The sequence below is a fragment of the Chanos chanos genome, chromosome 3 (genome assembly GCF_902362185.1).
Source record: "Chanos chanos chromosome 3, fChaCha1.1, whole genome shotgun sequence".
Lineage (NCBI taxonomy): Eukaryota > Metazoa > Chordata > Actinopteri > Gonorynchiformes > Chanidae > Chanos > Chanos chanos.
The window spans coordinates 24,195,033-24,215,372 of record NC_044497.1 but is presented as its reverse complement, the minus strand read 5'-3'; the positions used below and the strand labels follow the sequence as shown (position 1 = coordinate 24,215,372).

The window sequence follows — 20,340 nt, the reverse complement described above, 5'->3', positions numbered from 1 at the left end:
TGCTGAAGTTCTCAATCAATCCTGCACTTTATTGCTCCAAGTATCTGCCAAAATCTGTTAGCTTTTAACTGTCTGCCTACCCAATACATTTTGTTAAAAGAAGGTGAATGGTTTACCTTTGTTCCTCTTGAATTGGACATTAACTTCCAATTTTGAACAAGATCTTACCCTTCAGCCCTTCTATATAAGTTTATGGTTATCTAATAAATAGGTTGCTGTTTTGGAAGTATGATCATCTCAGCAATGCATGCTGGAATAGTACCAGGTGGGAGAAGACATCTATTTGAACTCTCAACTGAACACATGGCAAATCAGTGCTTCATCAGAAGCTTTCAGATTGAGATGTGGCATTCCTTTACTGGTGCATGCATTCTTAGCCCCAAAATATAGCATATTAACTGATGTGTATAGTCTATAATGTGTCAGCGTTTTGGGCAAACCTCTTGTCTACCTCATTTAGACACCCTTTCCTTGATTTAATTATATAAAACATCTGTCTGCAGCAATGTGTTTGAGCAAGTTGTGACATGGTTGCATTCTTTTCTCTATAACCTGCTGATTACTCCCCCCCCCCCCTTTTTTTTTTTAATGAATGTATCAAACACTTTGCACAACACTCGCTCAGAATGGACCAAGGTTCCTGTATGTTCTGATTTATATGCATATACCAATTTGTGCCTTTTTGAGCTGTATAAAGATCTTGGTTGAAGGTGTCTTGTCTGAACAATTCTTCAAAAGTCAGTTTTAGGGTTGTTTACAGTATAGACTTTTTTTTTTTTTTTTTTGGGTAAATGCTGTCTCTGTTTTTCATCTAATCCCTGGAATTTTGAAAAAAATAAAAAATAGGTGTGACTTCTTTCCAAAGTTGTCATGTTATTTTGCTGAAGACTACGCTTTCAGTCTGATCCCCTGGTCCATTGTTCAGACCTTGCAGTCATTGTGAGTGTTTTCAGTAATTGAGACAAACACTTCTAGCACATTGGTCTTCTAAAGCAAGATTTTCATGACAGAGATGACCAGTCAAGCACCAATTAAAACATCTACAATTACCTCTGCAAGTGCTTAAATGTGAACCATTAATCATTTAGTTTACAAAGGTGTAAATAGTGTAGTCATAAGCTATTTGCCATCAATCATGCAGTCATCTAAATTTTAAACTGAGAAAATGATTAAATCACAGTTACTCATTATTGATTTTAATACAGTTTATAAACATTTTACTTTTAATCTACTATACATATAACTTTGCAAACTTTGGACTAATTGGTTTGTTGCACAATTTCTAATCAATGATACGTTCCATTTGTGGTAGCGTGCAGCTGTCATTTTACCACTGAAATGTTACATCACCTGGCTTTGTCTCCTGACCTCTGCTCTGTTTTGCATGTGGATAACCATGCTTGTTGCTTTATTGGGAGTATGCTCGGAATATTTTACTTAGTATTTGCATGTGCTTTCGATTCATGTGAATTTCATATAACCACCTCACCCCTTGTTAGGTGCTCTACCTTTCAACATCCAGAATTTGTTTCTAGCTAGTAAGTGGACTAAAGGAAAGTTTGCCCACATAGCAATATTCAGACTACTCTTCAAGTCAGCGTTTAGAGATGTCTGTTATAGAAAAGATTTAACAAGTTTTTTTTACATGATTTAACAACGTTTCAATCCGATGCAATCAAACACTATCTATCTATCTATCTATCTATCTATCTATCTATCTATCTATCTATCTATGTCTGGCTGTCCGTCTATCTGACCATCTGTCTGTCTAATATAAACACGTGGCAAACAAAAGGTTTAAGCAATAATAGAACTTAGAGTAATGTGAGAATATGCGTGTCTATGTATTTGTGTGTATAATTCCAAAGCTGTTTCTGGACCTAGCTATCGTGCACCGCCAAACGATGAGGCGTGCAGTGCGTTGAACTACAGATCCCTGACAGCTGCCAAAGCCTCCGCCCAAGTCGTGTAGACTGCCGGGGCAATTTCGCACGAGTCAACATCGGTGGCAGGAATGACGGATAATATTCCGCTGCAGCCTGTGAGACACAAAAAACGACACGACAATAAACATAGAAATGGGTAAGAATACGAATTATGCTGCATACCCTAAGAACATCATTAAATAATGTGAACTACCAATAGTTAGCTTTGTGGCTAGCAGCCCAAGGCGCAGCCGACATTTGTTTACTCGCCAATATAATGGCATGTTTTCGAAACGCATGTCGTGATTTTGCATACTTGGTAGACATTTTCAGTATTGTTTATTACAAAATGTAGCAAAAATGTATATTAATCAATAAATTATCGGACACGGAGTGAGCCTGTGATTGGATGTCTATATGACAGCCTTGTTCCGGGTACCCCAGCGTTGCAGGTGAATTTTCTGTCTTTATTGCCAATGTTTGTTTAAGACGCGCGACAAGGAAGCGATGGACGGAGGTTACAGCCCCAATTTGTCCATGTCTACTATTAATTGCTATTTCTTTTCTATCACTTACATCAGCTTTTGAGCTGAGGCTGTTAAATTTGGAATGAAAAAATTAGTATGGCCTTCCGGAGGTCTCTGAATGTAGCGTCCACCTGCAACGAAGCGATATCCGTAATGTAGTCACATTTGAGTCAGAATAGAGTGAGTCACATTTTTACGCATTACTTACGTTCTTATTACTGTCAGTGAGAAACGTTTTTTTTTCCATATTAAATATCAAACAAAAAGAATCAGTTGCTGGCACGACTCATATTTTAGAGCCTGTAACATATATGTTGGGCCATTGTCATGCAGCCCTTTCATATGTCCCTTCACAGTCGGATTTGGTACTGAGGACGGAAATCCTCTGACATTGCTGGCCCAATACCAGGTCACACCAAGAGAAGGTTTCTCCATTCTCCTATAAGAATGCTTCTGTAGCAGTCTATGACTGTGAAAAGATATCTTTGATATGTTATAGCGAAGAGTTGGCCCAGATTGTGTCGCGGAACATCGCTGTTGTTTGAGCAAGGAGGTGGTTGGTAGTTGACAAAGCTAATATTGACTGAAACACATGTGTCATTCCTCATGTTGTTCAGAGACATTTTCCAGTCTTTTCTGTACTGTTACTGCAGGCCAGAGAGTTCAACAGCAGTTTTTCCTTCATTTCAAAAGGAACCATGACATTCAAAAAGTATGACCATCCACTGATCGATTACACTGGTTTAAGAAATGACATTTCCCAGCATGCCATGGTATGTGTGATTTGAAGGTTGTCATTGTCTGTTTTTGTTTTTGTGTGTGTGTGTGTGTGTGTGTGTTTCTGCAGGTGCTGCCCGTGGTCACGGTGCTGTGGGATGGGAGATTTCCGCCCTCGTACCGTGTGGCTGGGACACCCAGAGAAAAGAGAGCAGAGGTACCCCAGAAACGTCATCAACAACCAGAAGTACAATTTCTTCACCTTCCTGCCTGGGGTAAGTCACTAAAGAATTGAGTCCAAGTAGTTCTCCGGCATTGCACCCTTCCTGTCACAAAGCCTGTCAGAGCTGTGGGAAAAGTGATTGCAGATAATTCTGGACAGCTGCTGTCAATCTGTGTAAGAATACTCTTCTCCACAGCTGACATTAATAATCATATGTGTCTTACTTTAATTATTATGATGAGTTGTGTCAATTGCCTGCAAAATTACTCTGCTTCTGTAAGACCTTCAGAAACAAGGCCAATCAGTGGTTCACAGCCTTGTCTAGAGTGAGATCCTGTGAATCAGAGTGGAATGTAATGGAACCTGGATGGAGCAGTTTTCTATCAGTTTAATTGTAATTCACCACACTGTCATTACTAGAGTACTTTTTGCCATGTCCAGGACAGGGATAAGCACCAGCTAATCATTCAGACATGGACATATATAATTTAATTTATACTATGTATAATATGTATTTATTCAATTATAATGTGTAGCCTACTTATTTATATACTATAGTACTATGTATATGTAGTATACATGGTACTGTAGTATGTAAATATATGTTTTGATTGTTTATTTACATAGGTGAGACATGGGTACACACAACATTTTGTAGTTTTCTATGTGCAGTTTTAGAGGGGCCAGAGGAAGCAATGATAAAGGATAAGTCTTGTAACTGAAAAGGAGTAAAGGAGTAAGACTCCTCTCTGACTTCATTACACTTTGAACTTGTCTTGGTGTGCTGCTATACTAAGTCGAAACTGTTGCGAGTCAGATGTTGGATTAGAGAAGTATGAAGTTCTGTCTTCTGAGGGATGAAGGAGATATAATGGGAAGGTCGTCGAAAACATTTGTCTTCATTGTGGTGTTCATGAAACCGCTCCTGAAACAGTGTTTTCACCATAATAAGTACATAATAGTCTCCACAATTTAGGACACGTGAACAGTAGATAAAGTTATGCATATTTGTGTATTAGCCAGTCAACACACACAGTCTCAGAATGCCTTCTTGGCCATTGTTTGTAGAACTCACATCTCAGGTTTTCCACTGGGTCACAGAGACGATCCTTCAGTCCACTGGTCATTTAGAGACTGTTACTGTTCGTTTTTCTAGCAGCCTTGCATCTATTAACTGTCTGTCTGTCTCTGTCAATAAACTTAAACTTGATTATAGTTGTGATCACTGTGAACAGTAAGTGAGTATGTACCCCTTTTTTCCTGGAGAGAGGAAATGGATGTTCCATCAACTAGCCTGAACCTTGACCTTTCATGAACACTCTTCCTTCAGATGTGTTTGCATTGCAAATGCTGATCACTCTGAATTAATTTGAATAATTTAAAGATTATAGCTTCAGTTGAGTTTCCAGACTAAATGTATGTGTTAATGTGAGAGGTATGACTGGCATACACCAGTGCTGTTAGTAAGTTGAGGCTTATTATAGAACACATTCAAAGCACTCTGTGGCTGGAGATCTTGCACTGCCACGGTAATGAAATTTAGCAAAGGCATCAGAAATTGAGGCATGACAGCTACTGTGCTTATATCATGTGTGTGAAATGTTGGGTTTTTTTTTAAAGAAAGAACTTAATTCATTCTGAATGCATGATTGCTAACCATCTCTCTCCACGTCTTTTTCTCTGACATTACATTAGACGTTTGCAGATTTGTTTCATAATAGTTCATGTATTAGCGTGAAGTGGCAGAAGTCAGTTCTTTATTTACTGTGTCTTATTGGACGCTGGAGTACTGTGACTAACTTAACTGCTTGACACTGAAGTGTCCTATGTGTGCTGGCATCTGACCAAATACAGACTGATGAATTATAACACCAATATAGTCAATATATTTCCATACTTTTGTAATTTAAGATGCTAATAGAAGCAAACACACTGATCTAGAAGCATACATACTACATTCAAACCATGTATCATTAGTGCTTTTATCCAAGTTGCATATATATATATATATATATATATATATATATATATATATATGTGTGTGTGTGTGTGTGTATATGCAATAAAATGTCCTGGGTCATGTTGTGCAGGTGCTGTTTAACCAGTTTAAGTACTTCTTCAACCTGTACTTTCTGCTCCTGGCCTGCTCCCAGTTTGTGAATGAACTGCGATTAGGGGCACTCTACACTTACTGGGTTCCACTGGTGAGTTACTCTTTCCTTCTTTTCTCCTTGCCTTTCTTTTGTGGCAGTCTTTAACTGACCAGAATTGTGAATTCTATAACAACTAGATGAAAAAACACGATCATATGCCTTTGCCTAAAATTGTAATTCATTTATAATTTCTAATTCAATTATAATTTTCGTTTATAAAGTCAGGGAAATGTAAATATATAACAGAATTTCAGCTATGTAATTGTCGACCATGAATGTAGCTTGACCTTGACTGTGTAAAAGAGTTTCTTTATCCCTTTGACTTTGAACTCCAGGGGTTTGTTCTCATCATTACCATAGTGAGAGAAGCGGTTGAAGAGATGCGATGTTTTCTGCGGGATAAAGAGGTTAATTCACAAATCTACAGTAAACTCTCCACAAGAGGTGAGAGGTCGTTTTCACTCTGTTTTATCACATTTTTAATAACCGACCTTCTCCCAACATCTGGAGACCTCTAACTCACAGCAATTTATAAGTTTTACAACGTTGTTTTAATGTCGAGGAGGTACACATCTAAAAAAAAAAAAAATTCTATGTAAAGTTCATGTGTGGAGGTTAGAATAATGAAAATTAGCCTCACAAAACTTCTCTCGCTAGCACTTTTAAGGGTTATCCCTGTTTGACAAAAATTCTTGTGAATCATCCTTAGACAACCTTATATCCTCTTTTTCTTCCTTATGCCGGTTTAATATTTCGCAGGTAGATCAGCCTAGACAGCATAGGACAATCTGTGTAATTAGTGTTTCCTGATAAAGGGAAGAGAGAATGCATTGGAAAAGTTGAGAGGGAAAAAAATGGTTTGTGTTTAATTTGAAGCAGGAATGTTAAAGTGTATCATACAGAGAGTCAAAATGAAGGCTGTCTGTGCTCAATAAAAATCGAAGAAGCTTTCGTGCTTTCCATCATCCCTCCTTTCTTTCATCTGTGGGCCTCTTTCCATCGTAAACACAGTGCATGGTAGCTCCACGGAAACAGCCCTCTGTGACATAGAGAAAAGTACCAATGGTGAGCAGCGACTGCTTGGGAGGGCCCACTGGTTATGTTCAGCTCAGACCAAGAGGAACAAAAGGCAAACATCAAAGTTCCAATCATCTTTAAACTACCCCTCACCTCTCTTTTACTGGCTTACGCTTCTGGAAGTGTCTGTTAGATTTATGATGCCAGGGCCTTGTTTCTGCCATATACGTTAGACCAGGATTTGTCTTAGGCTTCTGGGAGCGAGATTTGGCTATGATTTAGATAGTCATTCTGGGGTACACCTGCCAAAAACTGGTATTGTTTTAGAAATTAAACATTACTTCTTTGACTGAGTGAAATGTGCACCTCAGGCACCTGTAAACATGAAAAACACTAACTATGCATAAATGTTTTGCAAAGGAACAAAGAGAATACTCATTTATGTGGACCACTGGTTTGTGTGAAGGACATTTAAGTATCATTCCAGCGAAATGTAAAATTGTCAGTCTCTGCTCTTATTCAGTATGTGTGAAAGGATCAGTTTAATAATGAGACACTCTACAGGTTTTAAGTACTTATTTTTAGGTCAGCAAACTTTTGGCTCCGAGGCAAACAGATAGCAAAATTTATGTGTGTTAATGTCTTACATATGCAACAGTTCAAGGTCCCCACAGAAGCTGCAGGTCGCTGACCCCTTTCCAAACAATTTTAGCCATTTATTCTCAAAGGAATGAGAGAGAATGCTCCTCTCCACCGCAAGTCCAGTAAAGCTGCATGTTAGACAGTGTTCTTAAAAACACAATGGAAAAACCTTTAAGTTCTGCAGAGGTTCTTTAAAGAGAGAGAGAAGATTTTAATCTGTAAAGAATGCTTATGAAATAGATTGGTTTCAAGTGTAGGCCTCTTAGGGTTTTTTTAAACTGTTTAATGTGAAGAAAGTACAGTAAAGAAAGTGAAGAAAGTACAATAGACACAAGAAAGTGTCTAAAAAAAAGCCATTTTACCACTGGAAACAGTGTAATATGGGTTATTCTTTCTGATGTCTTCAGACAGGGTAGATCCATTGAAAGATGCCTCCACTGTTTTACCAGTCATGGAATAGTCCATGCTTATGTGAGATGAAAATTAAAAGTTTGTCAGAGTGCATGTGTTTGTTTGAGTTCTGATTACCAGTTTCTTCTGGTGGCATGCTAACCATATTTAAACAATTGTGTTTTATCATAACAAGCAAGAAACTGATCAAGTCTCTGTTCGTTTTTTTTTTTTTTTTCCCATAGTTTCTAGGCAAAATGTTGTTGTAATATTTCTTTATATTGATAAAGTTAATATGAAATTAATTTGATATAGCTAGTTTATAAATAATAAAATACTATTTTCTTTTCTCAACAGGTACGGTTAAAGTGAAGAGTAGTGGAATTCAGGTTGGAGATCTAATCATTGTGGAGAAGGTCTGTGTTTTTAGTCTGTCACACCAATTCTTTGAGCAGAAGTGGCTTAACTGTGTTACTCTAGTATCTAGTACAATCCAGGCAGTGCTCCTGACTGTTTCAGCCACCCATTAGAGCTGAGAAAATCAAATTTTCTGAAGATCCTATTTGATTTTAATAAAAGCTGCTTTAAGGACCGTATGTCACATGTACACAAAGAGAGCACAGCCATGGTGTTTTTTGTAGGGATGTCCCGATCTCAAAGATCGCTTTCGGGGCAGATCAAGGCATTTTTTTAACTGATCGGTATCGGCTTTACTGAGCATGACCCAAAGCCCGATCCTTTGTTTTACGTCAACTGTCACACAGATGTCGTAAACGGAGATCATAATTTGTGGCAAGATGCAGCTAAAATGTCTGCAGTGTGGAAATATTTTAAATTGGGAAACGAAAGCAGTTAAGCAGCCACTTGTAATGTGTGTAATGCGAGCATTTCGCGAGGTGGTAGGAGCTGCGTTCAATAGGCCTCTACCGCTTTGATACGGCACCTAAAAAATAGACACTCGGCGGAATACAGTGAGTTCACTCAGGTAACTGAGGCAAAGGCGGCTCCAGAGCAACACACATTGGAAGATATACATTTAAAAGGAGAGAGAAATTTCCTCGAGACAGCGACAAGGCCAAAAAGATGACCGAGAGGGTAATTGAATGAATCGCTTTGGATAACCAGCCCATCGCTGTGGTAGCAAATACAGAGGTGTTTTCAAATTCGGCAATGTTTCAAAATTGAAACACCTAACGATTTAGCTGTATGTGATGTATGCGAGTTAGCCTAAACTAACGACCACAGAGAGCAATACAGTCAGTTAACTAACGCTAAGGATTGATAACGATAGCATACAAAAAGACACTTTCAGAAAAGGTACCAACGAAACTGACATACAAGTTAACCACCAAAATCGAACACTTTCGTATATTTTCTGGTATAACACATCTCCCTCAGTCCAGCGTCCATGTTTAGCCTATTCGCCGATAACTATTAGACCGTTTGTGTGTGTTCTCTTACGTTCGCAGTGAATTCAAAGCAAACGAAAAACTGGTTGAAAATGTTCACGAATGTTTGATTTCTGTACTAATTGAACACACCTCAGGTTTTCGCTGTCTTTTTTTGGAGCTTTTGGAGCCATGGTCAGCCCTACCCTCTCGACACTACATTTCAGACACTGCCCTACCGGAGCTTTACAACAAGGTTTACTTTGTTATTTTGAAAAATAAATAAATAAAAAAAGATAAATAAAAAAAATTAAGGAACATCTTGAGTGCAGGCAATTTTTTTCTTAATGTATTGCTAATCAGTTGTCAAGCATGATTGAACTGATTTTAATACCTTAACGTACTTGAAATGCACACTGTGCCACCGTATTATCTAGGAAAATTAAAGTATCGGATCAATATTAAATGACTCGGATTGGGATCAGGGGCAAAAAAACTGGATTGGGACATCCATAGTTTTTTGTGTGTCTTTATTTGAATGAATTTGATTCCAGGCTGGAGGTCTCTGCAGTAACTAACTCTGGAGTAAAAGCTTGAAAAAGGAAATTGAGATGAGAGTGTTTGACAGTGTTACTTGTTTTGTGTTATTACCTCAGACGGTTAAGCTGCCTTTCCTTGTGAATAGCTCAAACTTATGGGTTATTAGCCTTGGGTTATTAGTAATCTTGTGTAATTCTTCTCTGGTATTCGCTGCTGGTTTTTATTTGGCAGTTGCTTTTTTGTCATCCAGGTTTGAGCTCTGTACAGATGAATTCTGTTTTTTTGGTAAGGTGTTTGAGTACATGAAATGTGACAGAAGACTGCAGTGTCCAATTAGCATCCTTATTAGTTTTCTCAGTTGCATTTTACACTGAAGGATGTCACAGACGAGTCACCCTGACAAGAATGTTTATTCTGCGACTCCTATTTAACCTGACTTTTAAGACAGCTATGTCTTTGATCGTTAAACTCAAGGAAATTCTTCAATAAATAGTTTCTCTATCATAGTTCGCCAGCTTTTTTGTGTCTTTTGATGGTAATCTAATCTAACACCATTAATTAGGGCAGGTTTCTCTATCAGATTTCACAAAGAGTGAATGTTTCTTTGCTTTGAACTACAACCCTCCTTCTCTTGAATAACACTGGCCATTTTAAAACATCTGTGAACTTGAATGCTATGGTAAATATCTCTCCCAGTAAGTCCAGACGGTGCTGACTTGGGTTGGAAAAGGCCAGAGGACATGATGAGGACATAAACTGGAGTTTAAGCTTCATGATGTGTCGCATGTAGCTAATGCCATAAATTAAAGCTAAAACTGGACTTAGTTAGTCCAGTGTGAGATATTGTGATTTACATTTCTCTCTCTCTCTCTTCCTCTTTCTTTCGTTCTTTCTTTGTAGAATCAACGTGTTCCTGCCGACATGATTTTCCTAAGAACCTCAGAAAAAAATGGTAAACATCTGTCAGTCGTTCATCCAAATTTCAGCAGATAGGTGCAAGGATTAGTCTAAAGCCCAGACAGGAAGTGAAGCAAAGTCCAATTTTCTTCTTTTTTTCTTTTTTAAACTGGAACAAGCAAGATGCGCCTATGTAATTTTGCATTGCCTTTAAATACAAGACAGGGACCACTTCTGTTGCAACAGCACAGAATAATCAAATATCATCTTGTCTGAGATTTTTGGTTTGTTTTTCAAATAGCAATGCCATCAGAAGGAAAATAAGGACATGCAAAGCAGAATAGGAAATTGAAAAAAAATACAAAGCAAATACATGCAAAGGGACAACTTGGGACTCAAAGACAGGAGAGCATCTGAATAAACAAATTGTGAAATGATGGAGATGGTATTTTGAGATTACGACTGTCACGGCAGTTTACTTTACAGTCTATGACCATGCTATACAAGCAAAACAAGGAATCAAACAAAAATCTCTGTAGACTGGTTAAAACAAGCCGCCTGACACCTTTAACTGAGATCAGTCAATGAATGACACTGAGATAATTAATATATTTAAAAGTCGATGGTCAGAAAATGTAGTGAATATGTTTCTCTCAGTTATTATCAGCTCTACACTGTGGCAGTCCTCATTTATTGTGGTCATGCAGTTTCTTGTTTTTGGCACGTAACTCACAGAGTATGCTTACCACTATTGTTTTGAAGGGGTTTTTTTTGGTCACTAGCTTTAAAATTGGAGTTGGAACTCCACTTGGCCGAGACTTCCTTTACTTAGTTTGGGGTGTAGCGATCTGTGTGTCTGTGTGTGTGTGTGGTGGGGGGTGATTGAGGATCTGGTAGTGTTAGGGGAAGGGGAGCATTGTTATCTGCCCTACAGATGGGGTCCATTATGGAGAGCCCTGAGTTCCATGCCACTGACAGAGTGACCTATCTTAAGGGGGGCAGGGGGGCAAGCAGGACAGCCCATTTAATTCAACAAGTATAACCAATGTGTTGGATTAACTGTAGCAATATAGTATAAAGTTATCTAAAAACCCAGAATCGTTTCATATGTCCATCTTTGTAGTTCAGTGAGTGAGTTTTCATGGGTTGCATGTGTTTTTCTGCTTTTTGTATGTGTGTTTGTGTATTTGTGTGTGTTTGTGTATTTGTGTGTGTTTGTCTCTGTGTGTGTGTTTGTCTGCGTGTGTGTGTGTGTGTGTGTTTCCTCTCTATTGTGGGCTCAGTAGTTGTGTACAGAGAATGCTTTTCACAACTACAGATGTGTAACAGGAACTTGCAGTATTTCCTCAGTCGTTCCTTGAATGAAAATCAAGTTGAATTTGGCTCCTTTAGACAAAAGGGATCAAACATATCATTTGACTCTCATCAGCCTAAACCTACACAGAAACAACTCTCTAAAACACTGTGGGTCACATTGACCCCAAGAGGTTGGTACAAAGCCTTGCAGTCAACGCTGTGTGTATGACCCAGTTATATGTTCTGTTCAGTGTATAAAGGTGTAATTATAATACCATTTAATATTGACATTATCTGAAGTGTGTTTACAGCTGTGGGTGATGTGCAGGTAGTTAAGTTAAGGCTTAAATCAAACTGACTTTTGGTCCGTTTGTAAAGACAAAGAGAGTAGTGCCTGAACAGTGTGACATTCAAATCAATACCGTCCTTAGGCTCATGCTTCCTGAGAACTGACCAATTAGATGGAGAGACAGACTGGAAGCTCCGCCTCCCAGTGGCCTGTACACAGAGACTGCCCACTGCGGCCGTGAGTTGTTACACTTACATCTGCTCATGAATTTTACAGTCTTCAAATGCCTTTGATGTCACTGCTCGCTGGCGTTCAGATCAACACTTTGGAAGCATTGCATTACTCTCCTATGGCCTTCTTCCTCAAATCCGAAATGAGGCCAGTCCTGAGGGACTAGCCTTAAACAGAGATTTCCAATTTAAAGTGTCATTAAGTTCAAAAGCAGTCAAACTTTTGTGCCGGAAGCAAACAGTTGACTGACATATCTGCTGTTGTTGTTTCGAGGCCTAAAAGCAGCAGTAACATAGATGTGTTTGGCCTGTATCTTGTCGTTATGTTCTGTGTGTCCTGTAGGATCTTCTTCAGATCAGATCATACGTGTATGCTGAAGAACCCAACATTGACATCCATAACTTCATCGGCACATTCACACGAGTGAGTCGAGTCCTACCTGTAATCCCCCACTGACTGATACTTAAACTGTACAATGTGTTTTTTCAGTCTCACAAAGTGAGCCATGCACACATTTGAAATCTGAAATGAACCAATAGAATTTCACATGTAGCTCTCGTAGTTCTGTATAGTAATGATGTATAGTACTGTATAGTAATGTACTGTATAGTAATAATGATATGGAGTGTTAAGTGTGCAGACACATACATGTGTGGTGTTTAACATGTTAACCCTCCAAAAGAAGACTCAAACAGTTTGCCTGTCGGATAAAGGCTTGACTAGGGCAGAATTTCTGAAATGACATCTGTGTGTTCTCCTCCAGGAGGATGGAGACCCTCCAGTGAATGAGAGTTTGAGTATTGAGAACACACTTTGGGCCAGCACTGTCATCGCCTCTGGTAAACACAAACTTTACCTGCCCTATAACATCCATACTCCACTCTGTTCTATAGAACAGCCCTGAGACTTTGGCCCCTTCACATTCAATTAGTTCCTTATGCATCCTTCTGACACACTGGGTTTCTCACTCTGAAGTTATCAGATTTGTTTAGTCATTGATGTGTTGGCTGTGAGTAGAACAAGTCAGGCGTTCTTCCCTGAGGTCATCATGTCTCTACCCATGTAGCATTTTTTCATTAATTAGCTTTTAAACCCCTAGTCATTTCCAACTCTGACACAAGCCATTACTCACAGGATGAAGTTATTGTCGTTTGTCTGTTCCCACTGAGTTTTTAACTGGGTTTTTTAGATGATTAGTCCTCTGAGGTATAAGTGAGTAATTTTATTGGTTTGGTTGAACTGGGTTGTTTTATTTGTTTGCTTGTTTGTTTGTTCTTTTTAACCGGACCACTGGTACATTGATAAGAGTTGTCATTCATCTTTTCTCACAGATGTAACTGATTGTTTGAATTATTTGGCATTTGAGATTATCAGTGTCTTATTTTCTTGGTTTGGTTGATTGGGGTTGTTTTGTCTATTTATCTGAATGACAGGTACAGTGGTGGGAGTTGTAATTTACACTGGTAAAGAGCTGCGCAGTGTTATGAATACGTCCAATCCCAGGCATAAGGTAGGAACACTGATTCCCCACAGCACTTCTCTCACTGCCTCTGTCTCAAAGAACAAGCCCTATCTAATCCTATTTGTCTCGGTGGCAGATCGGACTATTCGACCTGGAGGTCAACTGCCTGACAAAGATCTTGTTTGGAGCGTTAGTGGTAGTGTCTCTTGTCATGGTTGCCCTTCAGCACTTTGCAGGTCGCTGGTATCTCCAGATCTTCCGTTTCCTACTGCTCTTCTCCAACATTGTTCCCATCAGGTGAGAGCTGATGTGTTGCCAATGTAAAAGAATGAAAGATTGCACAATTTTCTCGAGCTTGTCATTACTCTTGAGTGATTAATCTTACTTATTTATTCAATTTTAAAATCACTTTTCAGAAAAAGAACTGCTTAACAATACTGAAAAGGAGGTTGAGAAATGAAAGTTAAAAAAGAAGAGTACAGTTTCATTTGGCATGTAAAATTTTAGCCTTGTTTTGTCATTATTCGGACCTCATTACTAAATTTTAGACTTCATTTAGTCTGCTCTTTATTCTAAAACATCTCAGTATCTTCAAACCTAAGCACTCCTTCACCCTTTATGTTTTGTCTCCAGTTTACGTGTGAATCTGGATATGGGCAAGATGGTTTTTAGCTGGATGATCAAGAAAGACTCCAAAATCCCTGGGACTGTTGTCAGAGCCAGTACAATTCCAGAGCAGCTTGGCCGGATCTCTTACCTGCTAACGGACAAAACCGGTTAGTGGGTTTCATCTCCACTCACAGGTCTGATGTCATGTCCATAGTCATCATGTCCATAGTCACCATTTTGGATGGATGCTTCTTTTCAGTGTATCACCTCCCACTCTCCAATAGAGTAAAAGACACATTGGTTTTTGTAGTTAGACCCAAGAACATGTGTTTGAACGATCTTAACAACTTCCAGAAACATTAGATACGAAGTGGATTTGCATTGTTTTCCTACAATCTGTTGGTCAGTGAGATGATAGAAAAGTTTGAGTAAAAATTGTGTTTGTACCCAATGTGCTTAACATAGTGTAGTGTAAAATTTAGTGAGACTGCATTTAATCTGGAGAGCTCTGCTTGTAAAAAGCATCATTACAAAAAGAACAGATTAGTCCAAAGACAATGCCTCTGTCTGTGTGTCCAATGAGGGCAGTTACCGTGGTAATACTAACACAAGCAGAAACGGCGTCAGAGTAAAATGCGTACAGTGTCTGTGTTTGATCATCGTGTCTCAGACACTCCTGCTTCACCATTCTGTTAATCTCCCTGCACTTTGCCTAGCGTCTGTAAAGTATGCTCCCAGTAGTTTAAATGGGATTTTGGAGCCTGCTGCCTGAAAGCACAGCGTGTTGAAGCATAAATTTATCACACTCTGCCTGAAAATATTAAGTACCACCAGCGACACGGCCACAAGAGGAAGGGGTAGATTGTTCCTTTTGGCAGTTGAATTTATACTCTGTAATCCAGGGAGCGTTTTCTGAGAGTGGCCAGTGAAGAATGGGAGCAGGGTGCTGGTTGGTGAGAAGTGATAGCGTTGAAGATTTGTGAAGGTTACGGACAGTAGCGGTGGTGCCTGCTCAGGACTTTCTCATGGGGATTAGGGGTTGTGTGCCACACTGGGGGACATGCTACTTATTAGACCACTAAATCAACACTGACCCCAAGGCTTCCGTCTCCACAAGTTCAGTCATCTACAGACGCCTGCCTGAGTCTGTGCCTCAGACCAGACCTTGTGAATTTACAGCTCTCCCCTCCTATAAAATGATCAGCCATTTTTTCCGACGCAGGCCATGAAGAAAAGGAATGGGAGTGAGAAGTAAAGTTCACCCTAATGTAACATCAGGGCCACAGAGGTCCTCCTGAAATTCTGTTGATAGACTCCTAAAGTAATTCTGTGTGTAATACAGTTTGTCTCCTTGAGGTCATACCTTAAGATTATAGTCTTTCAAGGTATTGCATGCATGTGTTTAATTGCCACCAGAGATTCTCATTAATATTGTTAGGCGTATATATCTAATGCTATTGTTAATGACTGATTGCCTTCACAGACCAAATTTGAAACCTCGTTACTGTACATTTTTAACACCTCTGCTCTGGTTACAGCAGTCATTCGTTCGTGTAATTGGAAATGTATTTATTTATTTGAGCTCACATAAATAGTGATCAGATTGCTGCTGTTTCAGTTTGAGTCGTGATTTACCTCACTGTGGTGGTGGACTTTGAGAAAATTTGTACACACATCATATCAGGCAACATGTCCTGACAGGCCTCAACAAACTTGAATAGCATTTCAGCAAAAAAATAGCATATCAGTCCTCAGTGTTGTGTTTTAGTGGCCATGCTTAGTGTCTGGTTTCTTCACAAATCCAAGACTTCTGCCTGTTTAGCTGTGTGGTAGTACACTGTTCTGTTTATCCCATTGTGGCATCTTTTTGTTTAATGTCACACGTAACAAAGACTCATTCAAATTCATAAACAGTGCCGTAAAAGTGGTGGCTAGGGTTTTTAAAAGAAAAGAAAAAAATAAAATGTAAATGCTTTTCAGGGACACTCACCCAGAACGAGATGGTGTTCAGGCGTCTCCACCTCGGAACCGTGGCCTATGGAATGGACTCAATGGACGAGGTGCAAAGTCACGTGTTCAGCGCCTACACTCAGGTAAACAACCAGGCGTCTGTCACTCACTCTGTACATATATGGAGAGAGCAGCAGGGAAAACAGAATAAAAGGCCTGCAGTTAGCATTGCTTTTATATACAGACGGCTCCTAACTGCTTCTTCAACCATCAGTAACTCATGTTGGCCTCGCTGACACCGGGGTCAGGGAGCAGGAAACAGGATTTGGCCTCACCCTGGCTCTCACTGCCTAATTTAATAACTCTGCCATTAACCCTAGAAACATACCTCCTAAAAATAGCCGGAGCTAAGATGCAAAACCTAATTGTTCATATTTTTTAACACATCTGGGAGTGTTTACACATTGCCGTGGTTCAGGATGTTGGAAGGGTCAGCTAAATGGCAGTTTGAGCAGCAGACATTTCATCATTTTGTCATTATAGTCTGTAAGAGCCTTCAGGCTGGTTGTGTTCCATTTCTGTTTTGTGGTTTGATATGTAAATACGTGGTGGTTTAATGTCAGGAATGTCCACTTAGTAGGGCTCTGAGCTAGTCATCTTTCAGTGAAGTCGGTTGAAAAACAAATATCAAATATTATGATATGGTTTTAGGCAAGAAATGAGTTGTTTATGAGACATAAACTTTGAATTTCCATAGATGTATTATGTATCAAGTTTCTCCTTTCAGGATCAAGATCATATATTTGATGTTTTTGGCTAACTGTGGTGGAAGATTCAGCAGGGTTTTTTTTTTCTGAAATATCTGGCAGCAAACCAAACTGCACTTCTCATTATTTTACCTTACTCTCTCCAGCTCTATTTTGCAGGAGCAATGAGTCATGTTTAGTCTAGTTGAGCCAGCATAGTTTTCATCACTCTTTTTTTTTCACCCCCCCGTAGCCTCCTCATGACCTCCCAGCCTCCAGAGTTCCTGCCGCCACCAAAGTGAGGAAGACCATCAGCAGCCGTGTGCATGAGGCAGTGAAGGCCATCGCTCTGGTACACAACGTGACACCCGTGTACGAATCCAACGGAGTGACTGACCAGGCTGAGGCAGAACAGCATTATGAGGATGCGTGCAGGGTCTACCAGGCCTCCAGCCCTGATGAGGTAACACTCCCACTCACTCGACGCTTTACATGTATCGTGCATTTATACATTTACACAATTCTGTAGCCAGCTCATATTGTATTGGTCCTCGCCATTCAAGTGCCGTGGTTAAAACAGTGTTTTAAAACAGCATAGAAAAACTTTTCAGGTCGCTGCCATAATTCTATTTGTATATTCATGCATTTTAAATGAGTCTTGTCTCTGTTCATCTTGGAAAGTATTATATTAGATTTTCACAGATATTTCAAGAAAATACATGTCTGGTTGTAAGCGTCGGAAGCTGTCAGGTTAATGTATTAAAATACGCAGTCTGAGGAGTTTTCAGTGAAGATTTCAAGTAGACACCCAAACAAGCTGAGGACATGACATTCCTCATGTTCTCGAACACACTTGTGTTTTTCTTTTCCGTTTTCTTTTTCTTTTCTTTTTTTTTTTGAGTACTCAGTTCCTCACAGGCATAAGAGCTAAATGGAGATAAACAAGGTTCAGAGTTTATGTAAAGAGAAGCTTTCTGGTTCACAATATTTTGCGAAATCTGACAGGTTTGTTTAGGTTTGATGTTAACATCATTTTTTGTTTAGTCTCACCTAGCTTTCAGGTGACAGAAAATGAGCTATAACAGGATACGGGTAAGAGTAGGTGGTATCTGCATGTCCACTGTAGCTGGTACCGGTGTGTTGAGTTAAGATTTACCTGAAGCACTCGCAGGAATGAATTTCATACTCTGCATGTGAAAGGATGAAGGATAAGAAAGATCCAGAAAACATGGCATGTCTTTATGTATGATTTAGTGTATTTACATGCGACATGCCGAGAAATGCACATGAAAGCCATCTGCTCTCCATAAGTATTACCATACCTCTGATAATTTTGAGCTTAAAGCTCACTCAATCTCACAACTATATCCAATTTCAAAGTCACTAATCCTGCCCTGTTCCACTCCATGCCAATAAAATCTCAAGTTTTTTGGGCTTCAAGAGAGATTTTAATCAGTATTATGTCTCCGCAGATACCTGATAGCTGGCTGTGCATTGAGGTTGTGTGTGTGTTTGTATGTAAGATGGCAGTGGGTCTGTTTTAGTTGAATGAAGAGTTCAGATTAGAGGATCTTCAGGCCAACGCTGTGGCAGAATGTGTTTCACAACTTATGTCCTCCAAAACAGTACGCATACACCTCCTTGATCCCTTTAGGTTCTTTTATGTTGTGGAAGAGGACCTGACATGATCCTTTGATTCATTTCCCTCAGTAAAAGCATGGATTTTCCTTAATGTGCTGTGTGTTTACAGTGCCTCCCTACCCCCCAAATTCCAGGCCCCACCCGCTGTTGCCTCTACTTTAATACAACTCACTTCTCCTCTTATTCTCATATTATTCTCTGTCCTGACTTGTGTCTTATTGTTTGTGAGAGTGTGTGTGTACCATGTTATCCTGCATTTCTTCATTGTCATTTCAGTTTTTTGCTTATGGCTCCTCAAGAAGTCTGTTTATGTGATATCACAGTAAAATGTTATTTTCTGAGGAGACCTTAAGCAGGCAGTGTCTCCACTAAAGAGCAACACATACATAAACAGCTTTCAGTCTTCACTGGAATGGGACAGGAACTCAGCAGTGGCGGGAAGGACCGTTAAAGCTGTCTCCCAGCTTTGTGATTTTAATGTCATTACAACCTGTTCTGTACCACCAGACAGATAGGGTCCTGATGCAAAAAGTTTCTCTTTAATGAAAGACTGGAAGCATCATGATCCTATGAATAGAAAATATCTATGATGACTACATTTACATGTACACTTACATTTAGTCGTTTGGCAGGTGCTTTTGACCAAGGCAGCGGACAGTGGAGCATAGCGAATAGGCTCACATCCACACATCTCAGTATGCTTAGTATGCTAGTGCTAGGATCCTTCCCAAAGACTATACATGATTTTATAACAGTGCAGATGTCACTGTAAAGAAACTTTATTGTCAGTGATCTAATTCATTATTTTATATTTTTATTTTGATCAAATGTTGTTGTGGGCGTAAAGGAACTGTAGTGTCAGCATTTTCAGTGCCGTTGTAAAACTGTACCAGAAGCAGCCCAGGAGATCTGTGCTGTTTGTTCTCTGCTTAGCTGATGTGTTGTGCAGGTGGGCTCCAGCCTATTTTAATCATCATTGTGACACTGATCTCAGGGCAGTATGCCAGGACAGGGCAATTCGGCCCTGACACAGGCTGTTTGTGGTGATACCTGCTGGGCCTACACACACACACACACACACACACACACTCTGTCATTACTGCTGACTGGGTTTGTGGTACCTGCTGTTAGCCACTGAATGGCATCAGGCTGAGTGTGTGCTGTGTTAACACACCGCCTGAACCTAGAAACCTCTGTGTTAAAGCATAGCAGAGAGAATGTGGTCAGGGCAAATGGAAGGTTAAGGACACTCGTTGCCTTTGGAAGGCCCATTGCTCAGAGAAAGTTAGTTAGTCTAGAATGTTCCATAATCCTAGTCGAACATCATTTTAGTCTGCTCCTATAGTTTCTGGCATATCAGAAATACCTGAATCAAAGGCACAGTTGTTTATTTGCCAGAAATAGTTGGTCACTTGTCATTTTGTGTTCTTTGATGTAACACATTATTTTTCTCCGTCCCTTTCAAGAGAAACAAAAAGACAAAAAAAGAGGAAAAAGAGAGAGACAACAAAGAAAAGGGAAAATATTACCCACCCCAAAGTAGCCCTTATCAAGAAAACCCCATCATGGCTGTAGTGCAGCTCCAGTGAGCCTCATTTATGGACATTCTCCTTACCATCTGGACACTGGGACATACATCATTTGAATCTTGTCAGAGAGGAGCACAAGAAATGCTGTTTTCTGATCTCCCTCTAACC

General features: G+C 39.6%; 1 protein-coding gene across 1 annotated transcript in view; it reads left to right on the top strand.

The window, feature by feature from the left end:
* Positions 1-2,001: 2,001 nt before the first annotated feature.
* atp9a (ATPase phospholipid transporting 9A) overlaps positions 2,002-20,340 on the top strand; it is a 37,720-nt gene continuing 19,381 nt past the window's right edge. The window contains exons 1-14 of the mRNA XM_030768640.1: positions 2,002-2,082; positions 3,300-3,444; positions 5,483-5,596; positions 5,881-5,989; positions 7,952-8,010; positions 10,423-10,474; positions 12,147-12,241; positions 12,578-12,658; positions 12,999-13,074; positions 13,669-13,745; positions 13,834-13,994; positions 14,331-14,473; positions 16,287-16,399; positions 17,256-17,465. Of these exons, the coding sequence (XP_030624500.1) occupies positions 2,015-2,082; positions 3,300-3,444; positions 5,483-5,596; positions 5,881-5,989; positions 7,952-8,010; positions 10,423-10,474; positions 12,147-12,241; positions 12,578-12,658; positions 12,999-13,074; positions 13,669-13,745; positions 13,834-13,994; positions 14,331-14,473; positions 16,287-16,399; positions 17,256-17,465 (1,503 nt within the window). The 5' untranslated portion in view covers positions 2,002-2,014. The remainder of the gene's footprint in view (positions 2,083-3,299; positions 3,445-5,482; positions 5,597-5,880; positions 5,990-7,951; positions 8,011-10,422; positions 10,475-12,146; positions 12,242-12,577; positions 12,659-12,998; positions 13,075-13,668; positions 13,746-13,833; positions 13,995-14,330; positions 14,474-16,286; positions 16,400-17,255; positions 17,466-20,340) is intronic.